This window comes from Lolium rigidum, chromosome 5, assembly GCF_022539505.1.
Source record: "Lolium rigidum isolate FL_2022 chromosome 5, APGP_CSIRO_Lrig_0.1, whole genome shotgun sequence".
NCBI lineage: Eukaryota > Viridiplantae > Streptophyta > Magnoliopsida > Poales > Poaceae > Lolium > Lolium rigidum.
Genome location: NC_061512.1, coordinates 14,959,106 through 14,985,315, shown reverse-complemented (window position 1 = coordinate 14,985,315; position 26,210 = coordinate 14,959,106). Strand labels below are relative to the sequence as shown.

Here is a 26,210-nt window from a genome sequence, read left to right as displayed (position 1 = left end):
CGCCGCCGTCCACCCAAACCCTCACTCGCCGCCGCCGATGGCAGCAACCAACAAGGCCGCTGCTCGCGCAGCAAGCACCTCGGTGGTAGATCCTCTGTTCGACCCCTCACCGCTCAGATTGAATCCCTAACCTCTCTATCCCCTGATGTGCGCAGATTGGTCGCTCCCTACCTCCACGGACGGCGATGACGGAGAGCTCGATGGACAGGCTCACCGACGACATCCTCGCCGACATCATCTCGCGCGTGCCCTACAAGTCGACCTGCTGCTGCAAGTGCGTCTCCCCGCGGTGGCGTGACCTCATCGCCCACCCCGACCACCGCGCCAAGATGCCCCAGTCCCTCATCGGCTTCTTCTACGAAACCGACGACGGCCCAACGAAGGATCGCTCTTTTATCAACGCGTTAGCGCAAGGCTGCCCTCCTCTCGTCGACCCCTCGTTGTCGTTCCTGCCCAAACACGATAATCTTCACATCTTGCACGGCTGCAACGGTCTCCTCCTCTGCTTCCTCCACCAGGAGGGGACTGATGCCGATGAGATCCGCTATTACGTGGTGTGCAATCCCTCCACGGAGAAATGGGTGGTCGTGCCTACCACCGAATGGTCTAGCAGGGCAGAAGCTTACCTGGCGTTCGATCCGGCTGTCTCCTCCCACTTCCATGTGTGCGAGCTCGTAAACTGCGATGATACTGGAACTATTGAAGATATTGCAGCGGTCGTTATATACTCGTCCAAAACCGGAGTTTGGAGTCACGAGGCTGATGCTTGGAGCGGATGTAGCATTTTCATACCCTTGGGCGCGAAAACCGTCTTCTTTAGGGGGGAGCTGCATTTCTGTGCCTACAATCACCAGCTTATATCCATTGATGTGGAGGAAAACGATTGGAAAGCCATTCCTCTTCCCGGGACAGCTAACGCTTCTCGTGATGTTTATCTCTCGCATGGTCAGTTGCATTTTTCTTGTATTGGTCTTTCTGAATTGTCGATATGGGTTCTTGAGGACCCCAACAGTGAAGTCTGGACCTTGAAGCGCAATATCAGCCACTTGCAGCTCTTCGGAACGGAGTATTCAGCATATGCGGTTGATTACGTTGTTACCTCAATCCACCCCGAAGAGAATTTGGTTTTCATAGTCGCTGGACACATGCACACACTGATGTCATATGAAATGGATTCCATGAAGCGGCGTATTATAGATCAACTTGAATGTATTAGTATGTGGCCAAGTGAGAACAGGTTTCGTTGTATTCCATATGTTCCGTTGTTCTTGGAGTCATTGGCAGATGGGCACTAAATGTTGTGCTTGTGTAGTTTTAGGTCTTGAATATGAGCAACAGTGGGTTGGATAGACTTTTATGAAGTTGTGATAGTCTATGTCTCGTGGTATGTCGCGATACTTTCTGTTTGTGCTTGAGTACGGTTTTTCTGCATGTTTTGGTGTTCTCATGTATAATCACATCATGTGTTGTAAACTCCCTAGTACTTAACCGTGGATACTATAATCGTGTTTGTTGAACTATGATTAATTAATGTCTTCAATATGTGGATTCTGGTCAATGCTTATTTCTGTGTATGTGTATAATTTATTTGTATATTATCTTCTGGATGGGAAAAAGGTGCTTTGGCCTCTTTTGGCGTTGAGAGAATTCAGATATATTGTCCTTGTATGTACAGGGATATACTTTTCTTTGCAATGCTCGAAGCATGAATTTCATTTTAAAACAGTCTGGCATAGACGCTTTTGTTATCTCCTCTCATCATCTTTATGTAAGGTAATTTTTTAATTAGGTATTTTGGCAAGGATATAGTGTAGGAAGTTCGAACTGGATTGATGTCATTTTTAGATAGCAAATTTGTGGGATATCAGATCTTCGCATTTTTAGTAGATAACAGCTTGCACATGATGTTAGGATTCTTTTGACAACTAAAACATGTTGGGACTATTAATCTGTTAATAAAACTAGTATTCTTTTTGTAAGCTTTTTTTATTAATGTATTATCCTAGTATCATATTTCGTTAATGCCTAACTGAGCTTTGCGGACAGTAACACTTCCGGACTTCGAGGATGTTTCACTTCAGATTAGAGTTGGTAGTGGCAGTTTAGTTCTTTGCTATTTCTTTTCATTTGAACTTTCAGTGATACCCCATTGCCTTTTCAAGAATTCCATTTTATGGCTGGCCTGCTGTATTTGATGTGTTGGTCACCTGGATAGCCACAAGTAATGAAAATGGCTTTGCGTGCTCTGTCTCAAGTTGTCTACCTACTGAGTCTGAGAGGATGTGTACCAAGCTCGTCTCCACGTGGATGGACGACAAGGGATTTCAGCACTAAGGTAGCATCATTTTGCTGATACATACTATTTTTCTCCTCTATGTGCCGAAGAATGCTATGTTATGTGTACAGTTCAGTACATAGCTCTAGTATTTGTTATGTCCCATTTAAATTTCAGTAGCTTATGATGGCAGTTTGTATGCATAATGGTTTGATCTATTGTCCAAAGTGAAGCAAAATGGATCTCATTGCTGTAGCTTTTAGTTTTCCTCCTGCTGCCATAGATAATGATTTGTAAAACTGTGAGAGATTGATATATTGTCATCCTTAAATTTAGCCTTTCAGTGGTTATTTTCTAGTTGATGCTGTAGTCGAACAAAACCGAATCGCCTTCTAATCCTGTGTAAATTAAGGATTTATATTCTATTTATGGGGAATAAAGCATTTACTTATGCCTGAACTTTCTGTTTTGGTTTAAACTAGGCATTATGACGGCCAAGGCTTCCATTTTCACGATGACACGCTGCAAGAAACTGTTGGGTGATGCCTTGTCCTCGGCTACGATGACCCCCTGGTAAGCTTCGGTATCCATTGATCTCCTCTACGTGCTCGATCTGCTGGGGCTATCGAGCCCCTGTGTGTGTGTGTTTGTGGTGATGAGGACTAGTAGGTTTCGATCTCTTGTCTTGTCCAGGAGGGATACTAGTACTCAATTTAATTCATCAATTTTTCTTGCTGTGAAAGGCCTTTTTTCTTTTGGGTTAATTGGATCCATACCACTACAATTTTCACCACTTGGATAAATGCCATTACAGAAACACAAGTTGACAAAATGCCACTACAACTCTTTCATACCTCAGCCTATGCCATTTTCTCTCATTACAGAATATACGGCAATTATACACATGCACATACACTTATACTTTCGTACGGACGTGTACATGTACAAAACAAAAACAAAAATCCCCACTCACAAGAGCTGCCTCGACTCAGTGCCTGTAACCGGACCAAAATCACCAGACCGACTAGCGCGGCCACACGAACACTAGCGGCGGCTGCCCGAGTCGGCCGCGGCTGCAGGCGCCGGCAGGTGGAGGTCCACCTCGAGCGACGGTGAGGGCAGTCAGACTGGATGCATGCTTTGCTGGTGGCGACGCTGGGGCACCCGTCGCTGCTGGAGGAGAGCGCCATGGCGGAGGCCTTCAAGCCATCGCTTTCCCCAGTCCCAACCAATTTCTGCGTGGATGTACATGAAGTTGTACATTGTCTTCATTTGTGTTCAAGGATCCGATTGTGCCCTGAATTGGCTAAGTTTTGAACATTAGATTAATATTGGCGTGCTTGATTTTCTGTATTTATTTCAGATTTTCTGAGCAGTTCAAATGTTTGGCTAAGTTTGAAATTTTGGATTTTTTGGCGTCTAGAAGATGGAAAAGTACTGCCGAAATTTTCACAAAGGGTAGTATGGACAATGCTTAAATGCACATTGAAATACAAGTATATTTTAAATTGTTATTCCCTTAGGTGAAGAAAATGGCATAGATGGAGGTATGAGAAAGTTAGAGTGGAATTTTTCCAACTTGTGTTTTTGTAATGGCATTTCTCCAAGTGGTGAAAGTTGTAGTGGCATAGATCCAATTATCCCTTTTCTTTTTGACGTTATGGATTGGCGTCGTGTAGTAATGTTAATGAAATATTGTTCGCATGCTTTCTCTGGTCTGATTACGTTGATTCCTTATTAATCATGCATGCTAGTAGGTATTCTTGGTTAACGGAATCTGTTTCCTGTATATGCCTAATAATCATTGATTTTATTTGGGTCTGGGATTTCTGTTCACTTATTGGGCGTACTAGTGGTATCATTAATTACAAAGGTAGTTCTATGTAACTTTGTGAAAAGGAAATGCAGTGAAGACCATTTCTGATAGTCGACGCTTTTTCATCTCATGAATTTTAGAGCTATTTCTCTGTATGTTCGAGAAAAGGAAATGCAATTTAGACCATTTAGGATTATTGAGGATTTTTCATGTTCAGAACCAGCTCTTGTATATGACAAAGTCGTTTCTAAACTTTTAAATATCTATTCTTAGTCTCACGTGTCTTTTCTCTATGCAGGGAGTGTCAAGCTGCTTGCCCCCAAAGGCCCACCGAGGCGAAGTTGAATTTGTCCGTTCAGGAGATCGTCAACATAGACATCGTACCTCTTTGGTCGCGCTCGAGTTGATTGCTTTATTTATTTGAATATATGGTGCAGAAAAGTAGAGATGATGATTTGTTCTCCATTTGTTTGTTCGTGCTTATGCAAATTTGATTTGCTTGGTCTTTTATTAATTGGACTGAACTGAGACTACGAGAGAATGATTAATAAGTGGTATTGACTGAATTACAAGCTTATGATGGTTTCTTCAGGGTTCTCTTGGCAGCACTTTTATGTGTTAACCAGTTTAAGTTTGTGTTAGCTATTGCACTCCGAAGCTTAGACATGTCACGCATATAGATCTTGTAGCAATTCCATTTTCCAAGGAGTCGTTGATTTTGTACAATTTGCAGATAGATCGTGTCGACGGGGCGTCTGTCCTGGTGTTCATCCCGAGTGGGTGGACGACCACATGACTTCGGGTGCCATGTCGGCGCGCTGCAAGAGACCGCTGATATCTTGGCCTCAGCTATGATCCTTATGGTGAGCTCTGGTTTCCATCTCCTCTATGGGCTATGTGCTATCACCTGCTCTGGCATCGAGGACCCCTGTGCTTGTGGTGATGATGACTACTAAGTTGTTAGGCTTTTTTTTTCGCTAGTGAAAATAAGCTGATCTCATCTCTTGTCCAGACATGATTGTTTTACATGATTGAGAGTCTGTAGGTGGCTTGATCTGTTTGTGCCTACCCCTTGTGCTTGTGGCTCCAAAAGTATTATGCCAATATATATATAGGGTGAAATGCAATCACAAAGTTGCTTTGAATATGGCACCACTAATATTCTCCCATCAGCTGAGGTTATCTTCATGTACTATTTATGGATGATGTGGATAATTAAGCGATTCATAATACCAAAATGAATATTTCGGTTAGCAGACGAAGAATTCAGAATTTTAATAGTTCGGTAGGCTTCTGTCTGTAGGCGAACAACAGGTTATGCTTAGAATGTGATTTCCATTAGCATGTTGTCAGCATTGTGGGTGGTGATGCTGCCAGTGCCTCTAGTATAGTGGGAAGCAAATGGGTCAGCTTTAGTAATATCAAGTTGTTAAATTTGTATATGGTAACAATTAAGTGTAATGTACATTTTTTTAGTATCTTTATAATGGTGCTGATTTCTTCACATGTTGCAGCTCATGTATGGTTGCTCATGCATTTTTCCGTATATATGAACGGGAGGTCATGAATGATGGAGATGAGGAACCAGAACATGCTAGATCATCTACATCTATGTTCCAAGGAGTGTGCCGAAACTGAGAAGCATGAAAGCACCAGACGTTGTTGCAGTGGGTCATTCTTTAGGAACTGGAACATGTATGTGGACTGAAGGATATGAATTGAGGTCATGGACCTGGGAGCTAGCTATGCCAGCATTTGATGTTCCATTTTATTTTGTCTTTCACCTTTGCATATACTCCCTCCATTATAGAATAAGTGTGATTTTAACTTTTTTCTTGAGTGATTTGATCATCTTTATAGAAATAGTAGGAACATATATGATGTCAAATTGGAATATTACGAAACTAAATTTCAAAACCGATCTAGTGATACCAATAAAAAGCGCAATAAATACTGCTAAATTTCCCAATAAAATTAGTCAAAATTTAAAATGATTGACTTAATACAAGAGCTATAAATACACTTACTCTTTAGCTAGGTAGGTATCTACACAGACCTTGGAACTAGCTACACATAAATTTCTCCTTGGTTAGTGCCAACTGGATCTCCTTATGTTGCACATATTTCCACATAGTAGCTCCATGGTTGGACTAGCAGTTTGAATTAAGGAATCTAGTCGTTAAGCCTGCTACTTTTTGTGGGCTCAAATACCTAGTGTCAGCTAACTGGCATTTATGTACATAATAACATGAATGATTTTTTTTTGCAATGTGGCAGACTCTATGACTATGTATTTGCATATTTGCATCGTGTTATATAAGAATATCAAGATCCTCTATGCTTAGAAGTTTGATTAGAGCTATCATCTCGATGTTATACTATTATCTATTATTATTGATTTGCTTTGAACTTGCTTCTATTGATTTAATATGCAATACTACAACATTAGCTTTCTTGTACTGATATCGGATGTATCTTAACTGCAAGTTTTAGAAACCTTGGAGCATAGGAGGCTGTTATTTGATGCATGCCTGGAGGGTGGCCTCCTTCTTTGACTCATGGTTTTTTGGTAAGTTTCTGGTGCCGGTCTTTTCTCCTCTCCATGTTGTGTTCCATATGTTCCGTTGTTCTTGGAGTCATTGGCAGATGGTCACTAAATGTTGTGCTTGTGTAGTGTTAGGTCTTGAATATCAGCAACAGTGGGTTGGATAGACTTTTATGAAGTTGTGATAGTCTATGTCTCGTGGTATGTCGCGATACTTTCTGTTTGTGCTTGAGTATGCTAATTGCACTTATCTTTGTTTCTCTGCATGTTTTGGTGTTCTAATGTATAATCGCATCATGTGTTGTAAACCCCTTAGTACTTAACCGTGGATACTATAATTGTGTTTGTTGAACTATGATTAGTTAATGTCTTCAATATGTAGATTCTGCTCTATGCTTATTTCTCTGTATGTGTATAATTTATTTGTATAGTATCTTCTGGATGGGAAAAAGGTGCTTTGGCCTCTTTCACTAAATATTGTCCTTGTATGTACAGGGATATACTTTTCTTGCAATGCTCGAAGCGTGAATTTCATTTTAAAACAGTGTGGCATAGATGCTTTTGTTATCTCCTCTCATCATCTTTATATAAGGTATTTTTTAATTAGGTATTTTGGCAAAGGATATAGTGTAGGAAGTTTGAACTGGATTGATGTCATTTTTAGATAGCAAATTTGTGGGATATCAGATCTTCGCATTTGTAGTAAATAACAGCCTGCACCTGATGTTAGGATTCTTTTGACAGCTAAGACAGCTAAAACATGTTGGGACTATTAATCTGTTAAAAAAACTAGTATTCTTTTTCTATGCTTTTTTGTATTAATGTATTATCATAGTATCATATTTCGTTAATGCCTAACTGAGCTTTGCTGGAAGTAACACTTAAGGACTTCGAGGATGTTTCACTTCAGATTAGAGTTGGCACTGGATGTTTAGTTATTTGGTGTTTCTTTTCCTTTGAACTTTCAGTGTTACCCATTGCCTTTTCAAGAATTCCATTTTATGGCTGGCCTGCTGTATTTGATGTGTTGCTCACCTGTCTGTCTCAAGTTGCTTACCTGCTTTTAATTGGAAATAGCGTTAACCAACCAGGCATGGGAAAATGCTTTATCATCCACCCTTTAGCTATCTGGTTTTGTTTGCAATCTAGTTACTTTCATCTACTGCTGGGTGCTATCCCAATGACTCGCTCCAAAATATTTATTTAAGATCCTGTGAATTATGGTATCTGCTTATATTTGCTGCAAATTTTGGATCTGATCTCCTTTTTCTTTGTCATGCTTGAATGTTTGGATCAATTTTTTTCTTTGCCATGCCATTGAATGTTTGGATCAATTTTCTAAGAATATAGCCTGGATGCTTTTCTTTGTCTAGAACAATGATGAAATGATATACCTGCAAGTTCTTTTGAATTAGACAATGTCGTTAAGGATATATAGTTTTCGAAGTTCGAAATGGATTTATGCCATTTCTTGCTAGATTTTATTCGTTTCATTGCATGATTAATTTACTGCGACATGAGCGTTTATTTCTGGAATGAATGAGGGGTTCCAGCTGGTAAGTGATGCCTTCTGTGTATGTTGGTTTTAAATACTAAGTGATATCTATCATAGCTTTAGAACATCTGGGTACTGAAGTATTAAGCAAATGGTATTCATGTATGACACCAATCAGCAAATCTTTCCGTTGAGTATCCTGTTATATTTTCTGAAAGCCTAGCTTAGCTCTGCAATAATAAGTGACACTTGAGGATTTGTAGATAATTCACTTCAGGTTTGAGAAAGCAGTGGCAGATAGCTAGTTCTATGGTCTGCACATGAACTTTGTGTATATATATATGGTGCCCGCTTTATTTTCAAGAAATTCCATTTTATGACTGGCCTGTTGCGTTTGACTGGTTTGTCACCTAGACTGTCGATACAACTGAAATTGACATTTATGCACTTGCATGATAACTGCTAGAAGTTAACTTTCAGGTGTATGGAAAAAGAATATATACCTTGTATCGTAAATCTCAAGTAACTAAGGAGCGTGATGTTTGATCATTTCACCATTCGCCCTTTGCTTTTTTTTTTTTACTGCAGTTGATTTATTTCCGTCTACTACATGTGGAATACTCCCAAAGCATGAATCTCCCTGACCTACCACATCAATAAGTTGTAATGAAATCTTTCATCGCAATCATATGACAGAATCTAAGCATTTTTATTGTTGCGTCGTTGGACAATTACACACCATCCTTGTTTCAAAATAAAACACAAGATCAACTACAGATTAAAAGATGCCTAATTCTACATTGTTAAAGCTCCAGGAAAATGCACTCACCGCATGACCCCAACCCTAGCCCCCACCGCACCACCTCCTCCCGCACGACCCCAACCCTAGCCCCCACCGCACTACCTCCTCCCGCCGTCGGTTGCACCGCCGGGCAAAGCCCCGGTGGCGTGGCGGCGGCGGGGGGTCATCCTCTGCTACGCCGGGAAGCGCCCGGACTAGTCTTCGCGTGGTGTTCTGGGACGGCGTCGAGATGGTGGAGGCGACGTCGCGTCGGAATAAGGATGCTGGAGCTTGATCCCCATCTCGGCAAGGCCACTTGTGGCGGCGCCGGCGAGCTGCTGGCCTGGTTTCCTCTCAGATCTGCGGACCGGGGGAGGGTGGATTCCCCGGGCACGGTTGAATTTTGACCCTGCCGTGGAGTTTGGCGGAGTCTGTTCTGGAGTCGGAGGAGTGCTAGTGTTACCACCGGAATTTAGCCAGAGCAGGAGGTGGGCCGTGACCGAAGATGGGCTTAGAAGACATGTATATTGGAGTGTCTCTGAACCGGCCTTGTGCGAGAAATTGGGCTAGATTGCCCGTGTATCTGTAAATTATAGTAGGTTACGTGTCGGTTAGAATTAAGAGATAGAGTTTAGCTCGTACACAGTTGGGTTTATTCCCAAGTTAGAAAGTCTACGGACTATAAATATGTATCTAGGGTTATTGAGAAGGAGGACGATCACGTTCACAGCAAATCAATCTAGGCGCATCGCCACCCCCTTGTTTCGAGGGTTTCTCCCGGGTAAGCATCATGCTGCCTAGATCGCATCTTGCGATCTAGGCAGTATTCGTTTATTCGTTGATGGTGTTGCTCGTACTGAAGCCTTTTTGATGGCGGGCAACACCCTTATCGTAGATGTTTTGGGGCTGACGTCGATGCTTTCATGATATACTTGCTTAGTTACGCTACCCCTCGATATCTAGCTGTCCTTACACCTATCTTAGGTGTAAGGGCAGCATCTTGCTTGTTCTTTATTTAGTAGATCTAATCCATTATAGTTGCTCCTTGTTCTTCAAGGATTGGTTTGATATCCGCATGGTTAGGCCTTATAAACGGGTTGAACGATCCGGTAGCGCGTAAGGTGTGGTTTATCAAGCCCTAGAGGGATTGTTCCGGGGATCAACTTCATGTTGGTTTTTAGGTCTCTTTAGGGTTGGTTTTCCATCATCTTGCGTATCTGCTAGGCTCAACTACGCGTAGGATGTTCCGATTATGCGGTGAAAACCCCAAACTATCGTAGATTAGTTTAGCTTGATATCGATATAGCATGATCCCCATGTCATTATAAATCTAACATGAACCATGGGGCAATCGGCTCTTTGAGCCGATCCACAGGGCAACCTAAGAGCCGATCGGGGCTCGTATTTAATGTTCACGTGTTTGCCATGCAGGAAACTAGTCGAAGCAATTCATCACCTTCCTGACCAGGTATAGGTCAGGTGGCACGCCCTCGCAAACACCAGGACGTGTACCAGAGGCATTGCGGGCCGTTGCCCGAGGGACCAGGGTCCACCGTAGTCCTGGGAGCCTCCCGGCTCTACGGTGTTGCCCGTCGCTGCTCGCCGGTGGGTTTTTGACAGCAACACATTCTGGCACGCCCGGTGGGACCTTCTACAACAACAACAACATCGACATCTGCAGCGACCATGTCAAAAGCTGCGGATGAGGTGGTTGGCGAACCAGTCACGTACGCAGATCTGCCCGAAGAGCAAAAGAAGAAGTATGATGAGATGAAAGCCATCTTGGAAGCCGATCTCATCGGCTCCTTCATGAGGACCCGTTCACATGGCATAAGGTGGAAGGAGTTCTCCCCTGAAGGTGTTCTTGACGGAGTGGACCTGTCTACCCCTTCGGAGGAACGTACCAGAGCTCTGCGTCAGGAGATTAATTACATGGTGGCTCATTCTCTACACCGCCATTCTGAGAGCTTGGTGAATGCTTTCGAGCGCGTCGCGGTTCGTGTGGTGCAGGAAATCATGAAGCATCAGTACTCCCCGTCAGGACCTACCCTAGGGACTCACCGGGGAGAAATACCGCTCCAGATCAGACCGCCGCTACCATTCGCGCTTGCGGCGCCAGAGCCACCAGGTTCTCCGGCGTACGTCGTCTACAAGGTTGGAGGCGATCCTAGCGATTGCCAATTCCTATATGAGCCGCCTAAAGAGATCCCACATGGATACGTGTGCACATACGTGCCGGACTGCAATACTTTGGCACGCACGAACCAGATTGCACCAACAGGGATTTCTGGAGCAGACGCTGACAAACAAGCCTGGCTAGCTAAATATGCCACTGGAACGAGTCACGAGAGCTCGGTCCCTACGGCTAATACCATGGAACAGATCAGCACCATCTTGAGAGATCAGTTCGGCATCTTGCCGAAGAGCAAGGCAATCGGCTATTCCAAGCCGTACCCCGACGAGTATGACCTGATCCCGCTGCCACCCAAATATCGGCTCCCTGAATTCTCAAAATTCAATGGAGCAGAAGGGTCTAGCTCAATAGAGCACGTGAGCCGATATTTGGCACAGCTGGGCATGATTTCAGCATCAGATCCATTACGTGTGAGGTTTTTTGCACAATCTCTAACGGGATCAGCCTTTGGGTGGTACACCTCGTTGCCACCAAACTCAGTCCACACATGGAAGCAGCTGGAGGAGCAGTTTCATGTGCAATATCACTCAGAAGCTACCGAAGCTGGCATTGCCGATCTAACGCAGGTGCGGCAGAAGCGGGGAGAAACGGTGGCAGAATATATTCAACGTTTCAGAACCGTTAGGAACCGATGTTATTCGGTTCGTTTAACTGAAAAAGAAGCAGTCGATTTGGCAGCATTGGGCCTCGCAACACCGATCAAGGATCTGGCTTTCCACGTAGAGTACAGTTCACTGTCGCACATGGTCCAGAAACTCACATTGTATGAGCAGCGGCACCCTGAATTGTACCAAGACGAGTTCAAGCGTCCGGTAGGCCTGGTCGAGATGGAAGAAGCTGAAGAGCCTGCACCAGACCTGGAGGTAGCTGTAGCTGAATGGGCTCGGGGGGCAAATCCCGTGTCCTGCAAATGGGTAAAACCACAAGGGCCTGCAAAAGGGTTTGACTTCGATTTGAGCAAAGCTGAGCAGATTTTCGATCTATTGCTTAAGAAAAAACAGCTGAAGTTACCCGAAGGCCATAAAATCCCTACAGCACAAGAGATGAACGGGAGGCCGTACTGCAAATGGCATCACTCGTTTACCCATATCACCAATGACTACAAGGGGTTTCGCCAGCAGATCCAAATGGCGATAGAACAAGGCCGACTGCTCTTTGGGCAGTTTGCCATGAAAGTGGACACACATCCGTTCCCTGGCGTCAACATGGTGGAACCCAACCACTCCGCGAGGCGTCGACTGGATTTCTCGTTCGATGTTAACATGGCGGGGCCTGTGCGCCACCATGGCAAGGATAAAGAGGAAAGCAGTCACTCCCGCAGCAAGGAAAAAGAGGAGGCCGATCCACGCGACCGGCCCCGATATGATGATAAGCGGTACCTCACCGAGGAACAAGTGAGAAGCATGTGATATGAACGACCCCTCTCCACGCATCTCCTTAACAAATATGAGTATCAGTATGACCGACGTCGGCAGTACGACAGAGATGACAAGAGACATCATCGGTCTGAAGTGGACAATGGAAGACGTCGTCGGTATGATAGAGACGACGATGGATATGAGCACCGCGCTAAGGGGAGGCCAAGGGAGCAGGAGGACATGGATAGACACTGGGACTGTCCTTTCTTTAAACACTGCTGGGATTCAGGAATGAGCCGATTGCCTACAATCGACAACTGCCCGGAGTGTAGACGCCGGAAGAAGGATGCAGGGGAAGTTTCAGTTTTCAAGCGTCTAGGGCCTCTCCCGCCACGGAACAAACGAGCTGAGTCCTCTCAAGATGAAGACTTTGAGGAGTCAGAAGATGAAGAAGAGGATAGGTACCACCGGCCAAGGTGGTGCCCCGATGGACTCAGCCACTCCCAAAAGCGTAGGGTTCAGCGGCTACGTAGCTTGGAGCAAGCCGAAGCGCAATACTTGCACACGTTGAGGAAAGCGCGGCCCGATCTGGCCGTGAAAATTCAGCAGACGTTGGACGAGGAGAGTCGTCCAGCAAAGAAAGTCTGGCGTCCCAAGCAAGTAAAAGCCGATGTGAGTACATCGGCTGGCACAAACATGGTGTTCATACTCCCATCGGAGTTCCGTCCGCCAGGAATTGAAGAAGTGCCGATAGCACAGTTTGACTGCGGTCCACGGCCAGTCATCTTTGAGAAGCCACGGGAGAAGGGCTACAAACACATGAAGGCCCTGTACCTAAAAGGTTATATCAATGGGCAGCCTGTCGGCAAGATGTTGGTTGACACGGGGGCGGCAGTCAATATAATGCCATACTCCATGCTACGGCGTTTGGGACGCTCTAGCGCAGACTTGATCAAGACCAACGTCACACTAAACGACTTCAACGGCCAAGCATCAGGGACGCAAGGCGTTTTGAATGTGGATCTAACCGTAGGCCGAAAGACCATCCCAACAACGTTCTTCATCGTCGACAGCAAGAGCACCTACGCTGTCCTGCTGGGAAGGGATTGGATTCACGCCAACTGCTGCATTCCATCTACAATGCACCAATGCCTGATACAATGGGATGGAGACGACGTGGAGGTCGTGCATGCAGATGACTCGATCGAGGTCTCAATAGCCGGCATGAACATTTGGGACTCGGAAGACCAAGAGCCGCTCTCTGGAATCAGTTTGGACGGCTGTGATCGCATCGAAGTGACAAAAAACGGGGTGAGGCTGGTCTTATCCACCGGCCTGATAGAGTAGCAAGAGCAACATCTATCGACATACGTGGCAAGGCCGATCCCTGCGATCGGCCCCAAAAAATAAAAAGTGAGGATCCCACTTCAAGCATTTCACGTAGTCGCGGTGAGAAGACTCCCTTATGTGGGGGAGCACAAACAAGTTGTAAGCTTTCATTGAGCAATACAATCAACATGGAGGCCGATTCCAGCAATCGGCCAAAATTATCCTCGCCATACGTTCTGCCTGTGTTTAGCATCGATCTAGCAGGCGACGGAAAGCTAGGGTATGGGTTTACGTCAGCTGATGAGCTGGAAGAGATCGACATTGGTCCTGGGGATAAGCCACGACCAACATTCATCAGCAAGAGCCGATATCTTCAATCACTTGAAAGATTCGGCTCGGGGGGCACCTAATATGGAATAATGGACAATAAAATATGGGGGGCCGATGCACGAAATCGGCCGGTAAAAAAAAGCCGATGCACAGCCATCGACTCTAGAGTACAAGCCCAATAATGCAGTTTTCAGATTACATAGGAAGACTCTACTGAAGAAATGTCTCAATGGCATGGAGGGCGTTAGCACGAACACGATCCACCTCGGCGATTTCGGCCTCATCATCTTCGTCCTTGCCTGCCACCAGTTGCGTGTTCAGGGCACGTATCTCGGCCAAATCGGTTTTCAGTTCAACTTTGAGGCCTTCTGCTTCCTCGTGGGAGTGGGCAATAAGAGCTTCCTTATCCTGGATGAGCTGTTTGGTTGCCCGGACCCTCTCTTCAAGGGCCTCCAACTCCTTTCGCAGGATCTCAAGCTCAGCAGTGCTAACAGAGGTGTCAGTTTTGGCGTCCAGAGCTGCCTTCTTCTCATTAAGCCGCTGACATTTGTCTGCTATATCGGCTTTCAACGGAAGCTGGGCGTGGCGCAGGTTGATCCTCTGACGAGCCAATTTCACCCTTGACCTGTAGGCAGACAGAGTCACAACTGGCCAGAGTTTCACCTGCAGCGTCACCGGGAGATGAGGCTGGATGTCTTCAAGAACGCTCTTCACTTCCTCGGAGTCTTCAACCAATGTCTCAATGGAGGAGGAGAGCAGGGCCTTGAGATGCTGGAGCTGACCATGTGTAGCACTGGGTCTTGACTCTTCGCTTGCTTTAGCAGTATCCGGTTCGATGGATTCAGGGTCAAATGTTAGCAAGCTTGAGAGTTCATAACCCTGCAGACAACAAGAACAACGTCAGTATACGGTGGAAGAGAAAGGTAAAGCTAATGGAAGGGAGTATACCTCTCCTAAGACCAGAGGAACAGCCGATGACGAGACAATCAGCTCTTGTGTTTCTGCTGTGGCCTTGGCCAAGTTGGCCACCCTGTCAGCTACATTTTTAGAAGTAGCTAGGTCCAGGGTGGCGGATGACATTGGTACCTCCTCGACTTCCCCACTGGAGGTGTCATCAGTCTGCGAAGGAAGTGGTTAGCCGATGAGAACATCAATGGGTTAGCATGAAATGTGAGCCAGGGAGAGTATGGAGGGTAATTACATTCAAAATCTCCTGGTTTGATGAAGAGACTTGCGGTTCCTTGCGAGCTCTCTTGACGCATCGGCTCTTTGTGCGTAGACTGCCCTGCCCTACTTTGATAGGAGTTTGGGAAGCAGCAGGTTCAGGGGCTAGCCTTTTCTTGGAAGCCGACGGTGGCAAGTCTGGCTGGCTCTGCGTGGTGGTTTTCCCAGAAGTGCCTGGGCTCGAGTCCCTTCGACTGGACTGTGTGTCCTCACTGGAGTTTTCTTCAGTAGAGGTCTGTAAAGGAAATACAAGCATGTTGCAGAAGCCTAGAAGGATAGATGAAATCAGCCAAGACATGGGTCAACTTACGTGCAAACTTTCTTGAGCTGGAGTAGGGCCTTGACGCTTCAAGGTCTTCCTGGCAGCTACCTTCCTCACTGCTGTTCTCGCCTTGACTGAGGCTCGGGGGGCAGCTGGCCTAGAAGACACTTTGCTTTTGGAAGCCGATTTTGGTGTCATCGGCTGGCTCTGCATCACAACCTTTTTCAAAGATGGTGAGTTTTTGCAGAAGAGGACCACCGGAGCTGGTGGGAGGAATCTGAAAGGGGAGCCGTCATCATCTACAGGATCTGGACCATCTTGTTGCTGCAAGGATACAGAGCAAGGTTATAAAAGGAAATCATTGTAAGCCACTTCAAGATAATTTGTGAATAGTGGTACCTGGTCTGCAGGGATATCATATTCAGCATCAAGTTGTTTCAGCAATGGTCCCAGAGCTCTCCTGAAGGCATGAGTCTTCCACATTGACCACCAAGTCCCAAAACCATCGGTTGATGAGGTAAAAGAGAGGTTGTAGGGAATTGGGATGTCTAGAGCATCAAAGAAGGAATAACACCTCTGACTGGTGAGGACATCAGGTAGCTCAGCTCTGCTCTCTGTCAGGTGGTGCAGAAAGAAATGGGGAGATACCTGTCCAAGACCAAGTTGCCGGGCTGCTACGACCGGCTGATAAGAGTCATAACCAGGTTTGATGATCCTGTTTGAGGTTCTCATACCAACTGGAAGGAAGCAGGGACGGATCATGATGGAATACAATTGCCGAGTGCTGGCATCATCGGCAAAATTATCTAGCCTGAAGGAGACTGGATTTTCAAAATTTTCAGACTCCGTATAAGGAAAGAAGAGGGGATTGTCCAGGCCTTGGTAGAAAATTCTGAACCACTCTGATGCTTCCCTGAGGGTCAGTTTGCTGCCTGGAAGGCTATATAGAGCTTGGCCGTAGCTAGTGCATCGGATCTGCTTCCCATTAGTATCTGGGAAGGTGCAATTGACCAAAGGTGGAAAGTTTGGGACCTGGTTTTGGAAGTACAGCTGAGCCCATAGCTGAATAAACCACCAGGGACCTCCTGTTTTGACTGTCTTTTGGGAGAACAGTTTAACAGACATTAGCTGGAGATATCTATAGACCTCTCCAAGAAACAGTTTGCCAATGCCAAGCTGAGTGCCTCTGGCAAGTTCATAGGCCAAGGAAAGGTAATTCTTGGTTGGAGCAAGTGAAGGACCACAAAATACGAAGTGTTCCAACCAGAAATTCAGGAAGGCCGTGTGTTCTTTCTCTGTTGCAGGACCTTTGTTTTTCATGTGGCGTCGAAGATAGGCACCCCAGTTTGTGCACTCTGTCTTGGAAGAAAGTGCGAAAGGGACCTTTGGCAGCCTAAAAGCAGAGGGGCTTGGAGATGCAATGTCTAAGCCAGTGATCATAGCCACGTCTAGTAAGGTTGGTGTCATGGGGCCATGGCCAAACATGAAGCAATTCAAAGCATCAGACCAATAGTAGCCGATGGTTTTCAGAAGGTTTTCATGTTTCTCAAGGGGAGACAGTGATAAAGCTAAGGCATCAGCTATTCCTGCGGTTTCCCAGGTAGTTTGGTGAGTTTTGGAGATTCTATTGTACCATGAAACCCAATCTTCAGGAGGATTAGGCCAGGCTCGTAAGCAGTCGGCCCAGGAAGTCAGATCTAAATTCTGGCTCACGAGGGGAATTCTATTGGCCTCGCATGAAATCAAGTGGGCAGGACTCTCGGTAGAACGAGGACCAAGACAAAGATAGTTTGGAAGAGAAGGATGCGGCAGTAGAATGTCTGATACCTAGAAATTAATGACGGAATGAGACATTAATTCAGATGTTTGCTATTAATTCTAGCACTATGTTCGAGCCGCGAGAAGTGGTTGAATATTACCTTCAGGCCGGAGACCGTAGTGGTGGCGTTGGATGATTCCGCCATTGGGTTCGCTGCGGAGATGAGCCTGCGCGATTAAGATCTGAGGTTCGCGTGGCCGTGAGTTGGATCTGTTCGAGCGGCGATTTGGGGATCTGAGTGTCGCTTTTTCAGATAAGTACAGGTTACCGTTTGAATAGGCAACTGAGTTGGCCTTATTCGCGTGTTATGGCAAAGGCCGATGCGCTGCCACCGGCTCTTGGCGCGTTGACTTGCGTTGACAATCGGCAAAATTGATAAGGAAGCAAAATCGGCTTAGAAATATTTTCTTCATTAATAAAAGGGGGCTTTTACAGAGAAGAGCCGATTGCTCAAGGAAGAAAGAACAAAAGCCGATTACTACTACTACTAGTCCTATACTAGTCCCTAATCTAAGGGCCGTCGCTGCCCTCGTCGACGTCGTCGTCGCTACCGCCGGTGTTGCTGCTGGCGGGCTCCTCGTCGCTACTCCCGTAGCCCTCTACGGGGACCTCTTCCTCTTCGTCGTCGTCGTCGTCGTCCGACCCGGCGCGGAAGCGCTTCGCCGGCGGGTATTCGTCGGAGGAGTCGTCGTCCTCCCCTTCCTCCTCCTCGTCGGAGGAGGTGAAGTCATCCCACGAGAAGCGATCGTCCTCGCTCCTCGCCTCCAGCTCCCCGTCGACAAGGAACTGGAGATCCTCTTCCCCTTCGGTCAAGGACTTGTCGTCCTCGGACCAGACGGAGGAATCATGGTCCTCGAGGTCCCACTTCTCCGGGGCGCGGAGGTCGTACGCCACCAACGAGTCCCACTCCGGTGTGGGCTCACGGGAGGAAGAAGACAAGGAGGAGAGGCCTGATGAGGCAGAGGAGGAGGAGGAGGAAGACATGGCTACAGAGGAAGGGGGTTTTTTGCCGACGGCTAGTACGGAGCAAGAGGATGAAGAGGCGAACTGCTCGGCGCGGTTAAATAAAGGGGATATAGTGGAGAGTTAATGTTACAGCGGTTTCCGAGGAAGTGGTGCCAAAGAACTGTCAAATCGTGCAGAGAAGTTGAGAAGGCAAGGCATCATGATGAAGGATACTGCGGCGGTTCTGCTCTGCCACGACATGACCTTACGAAGAAAAACAGAGTGGTTTCGAAATTATCATTGCCAAAACCAGGGGGGCATGTGTTACCACCGGAATTTAGCCAGAGCAGGAGGTGGGCCGTGACCGAAGATGGGCTTAGAAGACATGTATATTGGAGTGTCTCTGAACCGGCCTTGTGCGAGAAATTGGGCTAGATTGCCCGTGTATCTGTAAATTATAGTAGGTTACGTGTCGGTTAGAATTAAGAGATAGAGTTTAGCTCGTACACAGTTGGGTTTATTCCCAAGTTAGAAAGTCTACGGACTATAAATATGTATCTAGGGTTATTGAGAAGGAGGACGATCACGTTCACAGCAAATCAATCTAGGCGCATCGCCACCCCCTTGTTTCGAGGGTTTCTCCCGGGTAAGCATCATGCTGCCTAGATCGCATCTTGCGATCTAGGCAGTATTCGTTTATTCGTTGATAGTGTTGCTCGTACTGAAGCCTTTTTGATGGCGGGCAACACCCTTATCGTAGATGTTTTGGGGCTGACGTCGATGCTTTCATGATATACTTGCTTAGTTACGCTACCCCTCGATATCTAGCTGCCCTTACACCTATCTTAGGTGTAAGGGCAGCATCTTGCTTGTTCTTTATTTAGTAGATCTAATCCGTTATAGTTGCTCCTTGTTCTTCAAGGATTGGTTTGATATCCGCATGGTTAGGCCTTATAAACGGGTTGAACGATCCGGTAGCGCGTAAGGTGTGGTTTATCAAGCCCTAGAGGGATTGTTCCGGGGATCAACTTCATGTTGGTTTTTAGGCCTCTTTAGGGCTGGTTTTCCATCATCTTACGTATCTGCTAGGCTCAACTACGCGTAGGATGTTCCGATTATGCGGTGAAAACCCCAAACTATCGTAGATTAGTTTAGCTTGATATCGATATAGCATGATCCCCATGTCATTATAAATCTAACATGAACCATGGGGCAATCGGCTCTTTGAGCCGATCCACAGGGCAACCTAAGAGCCGATCGGGGCTCGTATTTAATGTTCACGTGTTTGCCATGCAGGAAACTAGTCGAAGCAATTCATCACCTTCCTGACCAGGTATAGGTCAGGTGGCACGCCCTCGCAAACACCAGGACGTGTACCAGAGGCATTGCGGGCTGTTGCCCGAGGGACCAGGGTCCACCGCAGTCCTGGGAGCCTCCCGGCTCTACGGTGTTGCCCGTCGCTGCTCGCCGGTGGGTTTTTGACAGCAACAGCTGGTGCTGTTGCCTTCTCCTCGGCAGGCCATGGTGGCGAGGGAGAGGAAGGAGATGGTACCACTTCCTTCCTTTTTAGGGTTTGTGTTCTTCCTCGGCAGCTCTCACGTTTTGCAGCTTCTTCCAGCCGGCCTTGGTGACGAGGGGAGGAGGTGGTCCGACGTGGCGACGCCAAAATCGGCCAGATGGTCGGGAGAAAGACCCTTCTTCCTCCTTGTAAGTATGATTTGCTGCTGCTGTTCTTCTTCTTCCTCGGCGCCGATGCCGGAGGGAGTTCCTGCTTTGCCCGGGCGGATGGCCCAGCCGCGGTGCTGCCTCCTCCGCCGCCTCTGCTTCCGCGTCTGCGACATAGGCCTCGTGCCACGCCGCAAACCGTGGGTCCTCGTCCTCGTCGAAGCTGTACTCCGCGTCGGCCTGCGGCTCCGGCTGCGGCTGCGGTGGTGGTGGAGGCAGCGCGCGGCCGTTGAGGCCAAGCATCGAGTAGGTGGTCTTCAGACGGCGCGGCATTTTGATGTGGAGAGGAGAGAATGGAGCGGTAGTGGTGGAGATGAGAGGAGAGAATGGAGCGGCGGTGGTGGAGATGAGAGGGAGAGAATGGAGCGGCGGTGGTGGAGATGAGAGGAGATAATGGATTGGTTGGTAGTGGCCGATGCGAACCGTCGCGGCCGATACGAACCGTCGGATCCTCTCGCTGACAAGGCGCCCCCACCATTTATATAGTACTCCCTCCGTCCATAAATAGATGTCAAAATTTTATTTAAATTCGGATGTATCTATACACTAAATTATATCTAGATACATTCAAATTTAGATAAGTTTTTGGCATCTATTTATGGACAGAGGTAGTACTGTATTTTTGTGTGGTTGTAACCACTGTATTTTGGCGTACAATTTCCTAGTTGTGCTATAATTTTAGCATGCATGAACATCTTATAAAAGTGAAGGGATCCCAAAAGTGAAAGCATGTACCAGCCTCTCGGATTAAATACATATCAATATTCCCAATCAAGTTGGGATAGAATTCAAATCATACATTGAGAAAGTGGAGATGCTTTTTCTGAGAGGGAGGTAGTAGTTCGAACAAATTTATCATAATTTATCTCAATTTGCAGCGTCGAACACGGCCGCGCAGCGATTGGCTAGATCTATGGCTTCGCAACCACTCTTGGCACCGACGCCGTCTTGGTGTACTTCATCAGCGACGGATCCGAGGAGGGTGATACATTGCAGCGATGTTGTAGGCGATGGCTTCAATGTTCTTGGCATCGATGACCACTGTCGGCACGGCCGCCGTCTTGGTGTTCTTCATCAGCAACGGATATGAGGAGGGCAACGGAAGTGAGACATCGGCAGGCTTCGACATTGAAGGCTGGATCTGAGGAGGGCGATACATCACAGTGATGTTGTAGGCGATGGCTTCAATGTTCTTGGCATCGATGACCACTATCGGCAGGGCCGCCGTCTTGGTGTTCTTCATCAGCGACGGATCTGAGGAGGGCTGGATCGGCGGATTCGCAGCGCGGTTGTAGACGATGGCTTCAATCGTCTTGGCATCGATTCGCACGGCCGCCGTCAAAGCGAGGTTGTAGGCGATGTCTTCAATGTTCTTGGTATCGATGACCACTGTCGGCACGGCCGCCGTCTTGGTGTTCTTCATCAGCAACAGATCTGAGAATAGAAACGAAAGTGAGGCAGAGAGACATTTCAAATATTTCTGAGGGTTAGATCCTCACCGGCACTCTTAGAGCGCCGCCGCACGCACGCTGAAGATCCGTGCCGCCGCGGCCGCCAGAGTAAGAGAGGAAATAGGAGAGAGGAAGATGCGACAGGACTATGCGACTGCCAGGGTTGGTAGGTATGTGCTCTGCTCTTCTCTCCATATGCGTCCATCGAGGTAGAGAGAGATATACATGCCGTCCGATCATAAATGATCCAACGGTGCAAGCGTACGTTGAACTATCAACCAACCAAGATCCGCGTGACATACATCTCTACCAATCAGAGATCAGCCAGTGAGTACAAGTGAGGAAAACTGAGTAGAACTAAGTGGGGGAAAAGTGAGGAAATGTTTATCGGAAGGGCAAAACTGAGTAGGACTGAGTAAAACAAGTGGACCCGGAGGGGGAAAACTGAGTAAAACTAAGTAAAACAGGGGCACCCAAATAATAAAGGGAGTAAGGTAAATTGAAGCTTTTGGCATAAAAATTGTTAGATTGTGTTATTTGAACAATATATTACATTTTGGCCAACGTGATATTGTTTGCAATTCAAAGATACACAAGTGTGATGAATTTGGACTCATTTGGACAAAGTTTGTAAGCATAGTTGGTATTTGGGAGGTGTGTTGAGTAGAAAGCCCTGCATCTTCATATCTAGTAGCTCATGGACTAGGAAGTGGTTTTGGGAAAAACTTCATATCTCTATATTTCCTTTTCCATTATTATTTCTCTAGGTTGTAGGTAACATAACAAGACTCCATGGGAAGGTTCCACCATGTTTTGAATTATTTTGAATTAAACTAAACCCAAAACTATATTTTTTGAGTTTAGTCACTTAGAAAATGATAAATGTGGTTTAAGCGATGAACTTATTCGAGGTGCATGACCATAGAAAGCATGCAATAACACATATATTATTGTGATTATTCAACATACAAAGGGATCCCAATATAAAGGGATCCCCAATACAAATTGTTCATACAAAGGGATCCCCAATACAAAGGGATCCCCAATACAAATTGTTCATACAAATTCAAATTAATTGTTTATACAAATTCAAATTAATTGTTCAAATCTTTCTCTTGCCCCTGGTGTGACTCGCTAGGGCCACCACCTTACTTCGGGTAACCCTACCAGGGATATTACCGGTGTCTACCTTCGTTTTTTCCTCATTCTTGTTCTTGTTCTTCTTCTCTTTGGGTTGTGCAAAGACAACCATATCATACGAAGCTTGTGCTCTTTCTTCTAATGCATTTTTTTCCCTTGCTTGTACAATTTGCTCTTCGAACTGTTCTCTCATCTGGCGCACCAGTTCTTCACCGGCCTCTCGATCCATCTGTTCCCTCTGCTCTTGATCCATCGGTTCAAGTGCCTCTCGATCCATCAGTTCCCTCTGCTCTCGATCCATCGGTTCAAGCATCTCTCGATCCATTGGCATGAGCAGCTCTTCATCCATCGGTTCAAGCAGCTCTCGATCCATCGGTTCAATCTCCTCATGTTGAATTGCTGCTTCAATCTCCTCATGTTGAATTGCCGCTTCATTCTCCTCTGCATTTGCTGCTCCCGCCTGATCTTCCATTCCAAAGCTGGGTCAACTTCATTTTTACAAAGCCTACCAATGTGTCCAGGGATCCCACAACGTTTGCACTTACGTTTTCGAATCGGTGCACCACCCTCTGCACTAGCTCTGATCCTACTCTTCATCGGCCTACCTGCCGGTCTAGTTAAAACTGGAGAGTACAGTTTGAAGCCTGGATCGACTTTCATCCATTGGTCTTTTCCCAACAAGGTAGGAACATTCATAGCATATGCAGCCCTAAATTTTGCAATAGAGAAATACTCTGACACATACTGATCAACTTCACCTTCTTCAACCCCTATAACACTCATGAAAAACAATGCGTGTATGCAGGGTATCCCACATATCTGCCATCGCCTACGTTGGCATGTCCTATCAACCAAACTCACTGGATACCTCCACTGCAAGTTTTTACTGTCAGTGTAGGTTACCTCAGCCTCCATTCCTTTTCTGATGCATTGCATTTTCAATTGTTTTGCCCTGGCATGCAAAGACTTAATCAAAGATGAGAGCAGGAGATGGCCTTGATATTTGGTGGCTGCAATTCTTTGACGCAGATCGATCTTTATCATGATCATCTGCCTAATCTTATCAAATATTTACCACAACATAAGTCCTTTCAATGACTTGACCTTCCATTGAAACTCTCCGCAAGGTTACTTGTTACATAGTCTACCTTCCAAATTTCATTGAATTGGCTTCTTGACCACACCCTACCGTGATGTTCATCCAAGTACTCTTTCACCCCAGGTTTTTCTTTATAAAACACATCCAAATGAAACAGATACTTCCTACTGCTGCATGTGTATGAAGCTGGCCATAGGTTGTCAGTAAAAACTTTACCCTTGAATTTCTTTGTAAAATTCTGTACCAAGTGTCGCATACATTCCCTATGCCCCACTCCAGGGAATACTGCTTCTATTGCACTCTCCAAACCTTTGCAAGTGTCTATGTGGATAACAAGTCCTGGTGGTTGACCTATAAGGTCGCGCAAATTCTGCAGAAACTATTTCCAATTTTCCGCCGACTCAACCTCCAAAACTCCATAAGCAACATGGAACATCCAAGGGTGTCCATCAACTGCAGTACCAGCAACTAGCTGTCCTTTAAACCTGCCATGAAGAGCTGTTGAATCCACGGCCAAATAAGGCATGCAACCGTCCAGAAAGCCTTTCCAGCAAGCTTTGAAACAAACAAAAGCCCTTCTAAAACATTCCTTATGCATTATCCTCCCGCTTTTCAATTTGTAGGGAACTGTATGCTTGTTTATCGCTACAACATTGTCTGGACTAGCCATCTCCACTCCAGCTTTTAAAGTGTAAAGCAACTGAAAGCTTTCATTCCATGGACCATTGATCCTGTCAAGAGCCATTTCCTTTGCATAGAACATCCTCATGTAAGGTATATGTATATCATACTTCTCTTTAATCTTTCTTTTGGAGTGCTCTTGGACCAAGTGAAGGAGTTTCTCTCAGCCAATCTATGATTGCATCTGCCAACCACCTAGTCTTCGCTAGCTTTGTTTTCTCCTCTGGCGCTCCCCCTCGAGGTGGACAACTATGGCTGATCGAGTTCTTCTTTATCTGAAACATAATGATAAGGGATGTCAGTAACAGTTAACAAATTTTACACCGGGATCTAAAATACACAACTGGTTGGCGTAGTACCTGAACCAGGGTGCTTTTGAGCATTGTGGATACATGCTGCCTCCACCTACACCTCGTGTATGGGCATTTAACTGTGAACCTACCTGGCTCACTTTTCATAACCTCATAATCATTCTTGGAGAGAATGCAATATGTAGTAAGTGCATTACGGCAGTCCATCATCGTTTGAAATACGGTGCCTTCTGGTAGCTGAGGATCCGCCCTGTTCCACTCAATTGTTGGCAACTTATCACCTTCGTAATCGGCTAAAACGAGGCTGTCATTGTTCTCAGCCTTCTCTTCATCATTAGTGTCATCAAATCTGGCACCTTGTGCAATATCTTCCATGTATTGATCCTCCATTGCCTGCTTACTGCATCGATCTACCAATTCAGGAAACATCAACTCATCCTCATCATCTTGAGGAGACTGATCCTCAATATCTGCATCGTCCTCCACATCGACCGCATGAACGATCTGGCTACCACTAGCACTGCGGACAGATGGTGCTATTGTGAACCTACAATGAGCGCGGCGGCGCACACTATTAACAGACGGAGCTACAGTAGAAGACATGATGCCTGACCATCTGATGATGCCCCAACACCAGATGATGCCCGGACCCTGTCCACATAGATACGAATTTTACCAACACGGCAAGAAGCATTCAAAGCAAAAAAGAATTCCCAGATCCTCGTCGGAAGTTAGTGGAATATTTCTCCCCTCCGTGCTGTCGAAATATTCGAAATCAACTGAATCGCGAGGGCCACAGGTTTTGTACATAGCCCATATATTTTCTTTCAAATTCCTAAACGAGATGGTGGTTGCAACCACCGTTGGGATGTAAAATCCGTTCATATTGCGTTCAGAACCACGCAAAAAGCTAACATCCAACCTAACCACCAGCCGAAAAGCCAGCGCTGGATCAATCCTATTCGAAAAGCAACGCAGTTAGTTGAGCAACAACGATTCACGCTTAAAAACTGCCTACTGTTAATTCACATAGGAAGACGATGCTTACCCAGATGGAATCCATGCGTTAGATCCCTCCGATTCCCAATCTTCTCCGCGGTTGAGGGGCAAAATTGGCACACCAGACGGCACGACAAACTCTAGCGCGAAAGGGGTAGATCTAGTGGGCTCCGCCTCCCGGGGGTGGTGGCGGGGGCGGCTCGGTGGTGGACGACCGATGTGTCTCATTGGGTCAACAGTCAACACCATTCAAAAGCAACGGTCAATTCACAACCACCGCGGCTCCCTAGCCGTCACCGTTAACGACAAAGTCTCTGACCAGACGGCAACCTCATGTCCGAGCGTCCGTGAGGGGTTTCAAACTAGAGGGAGAGGAAAAATGAGGAAAAGTTAAGCGGCTGGGGAGAACTGAGTACAACTAACGAACCAGG

At 46.3% G+C, this 26,210-nt stretch overlaps 1 protein-coding gene across 1 annotated transcript; it reads left to right on the top strand.

The window, feature by feature from the left end:
- Positions 1 to 185: 185 nt before the first annotated feature.
- LOC124655646 (F-box protein At1g53790-like) lies at positions 186 to 1,414 on the top strand. The gene has a single exon (XM_047194508.1). The coding sequence runs from the start codon at positions 186 to 188 to the stop codon at positions 1,293 to 1,295; it is 1,110 nt and encodes a 369-aa protein (XP_047050464.1). The 3' UTR covers positions 1,296 to 1,414.
- The last annotated feature ends 24,796 nt before the right edge of the window (positions 1,415 to 26,210 follow it).

Bases quoted from the DNA above. Each gene is read 5' to 3' on its own strand.
- LOC124655646 (XM_047194508.1), top strand. From the start codon at position 186: ATGACGGAGAGCTCGATGGACAGGCTCACCGACGACATCCTCGCCGAC.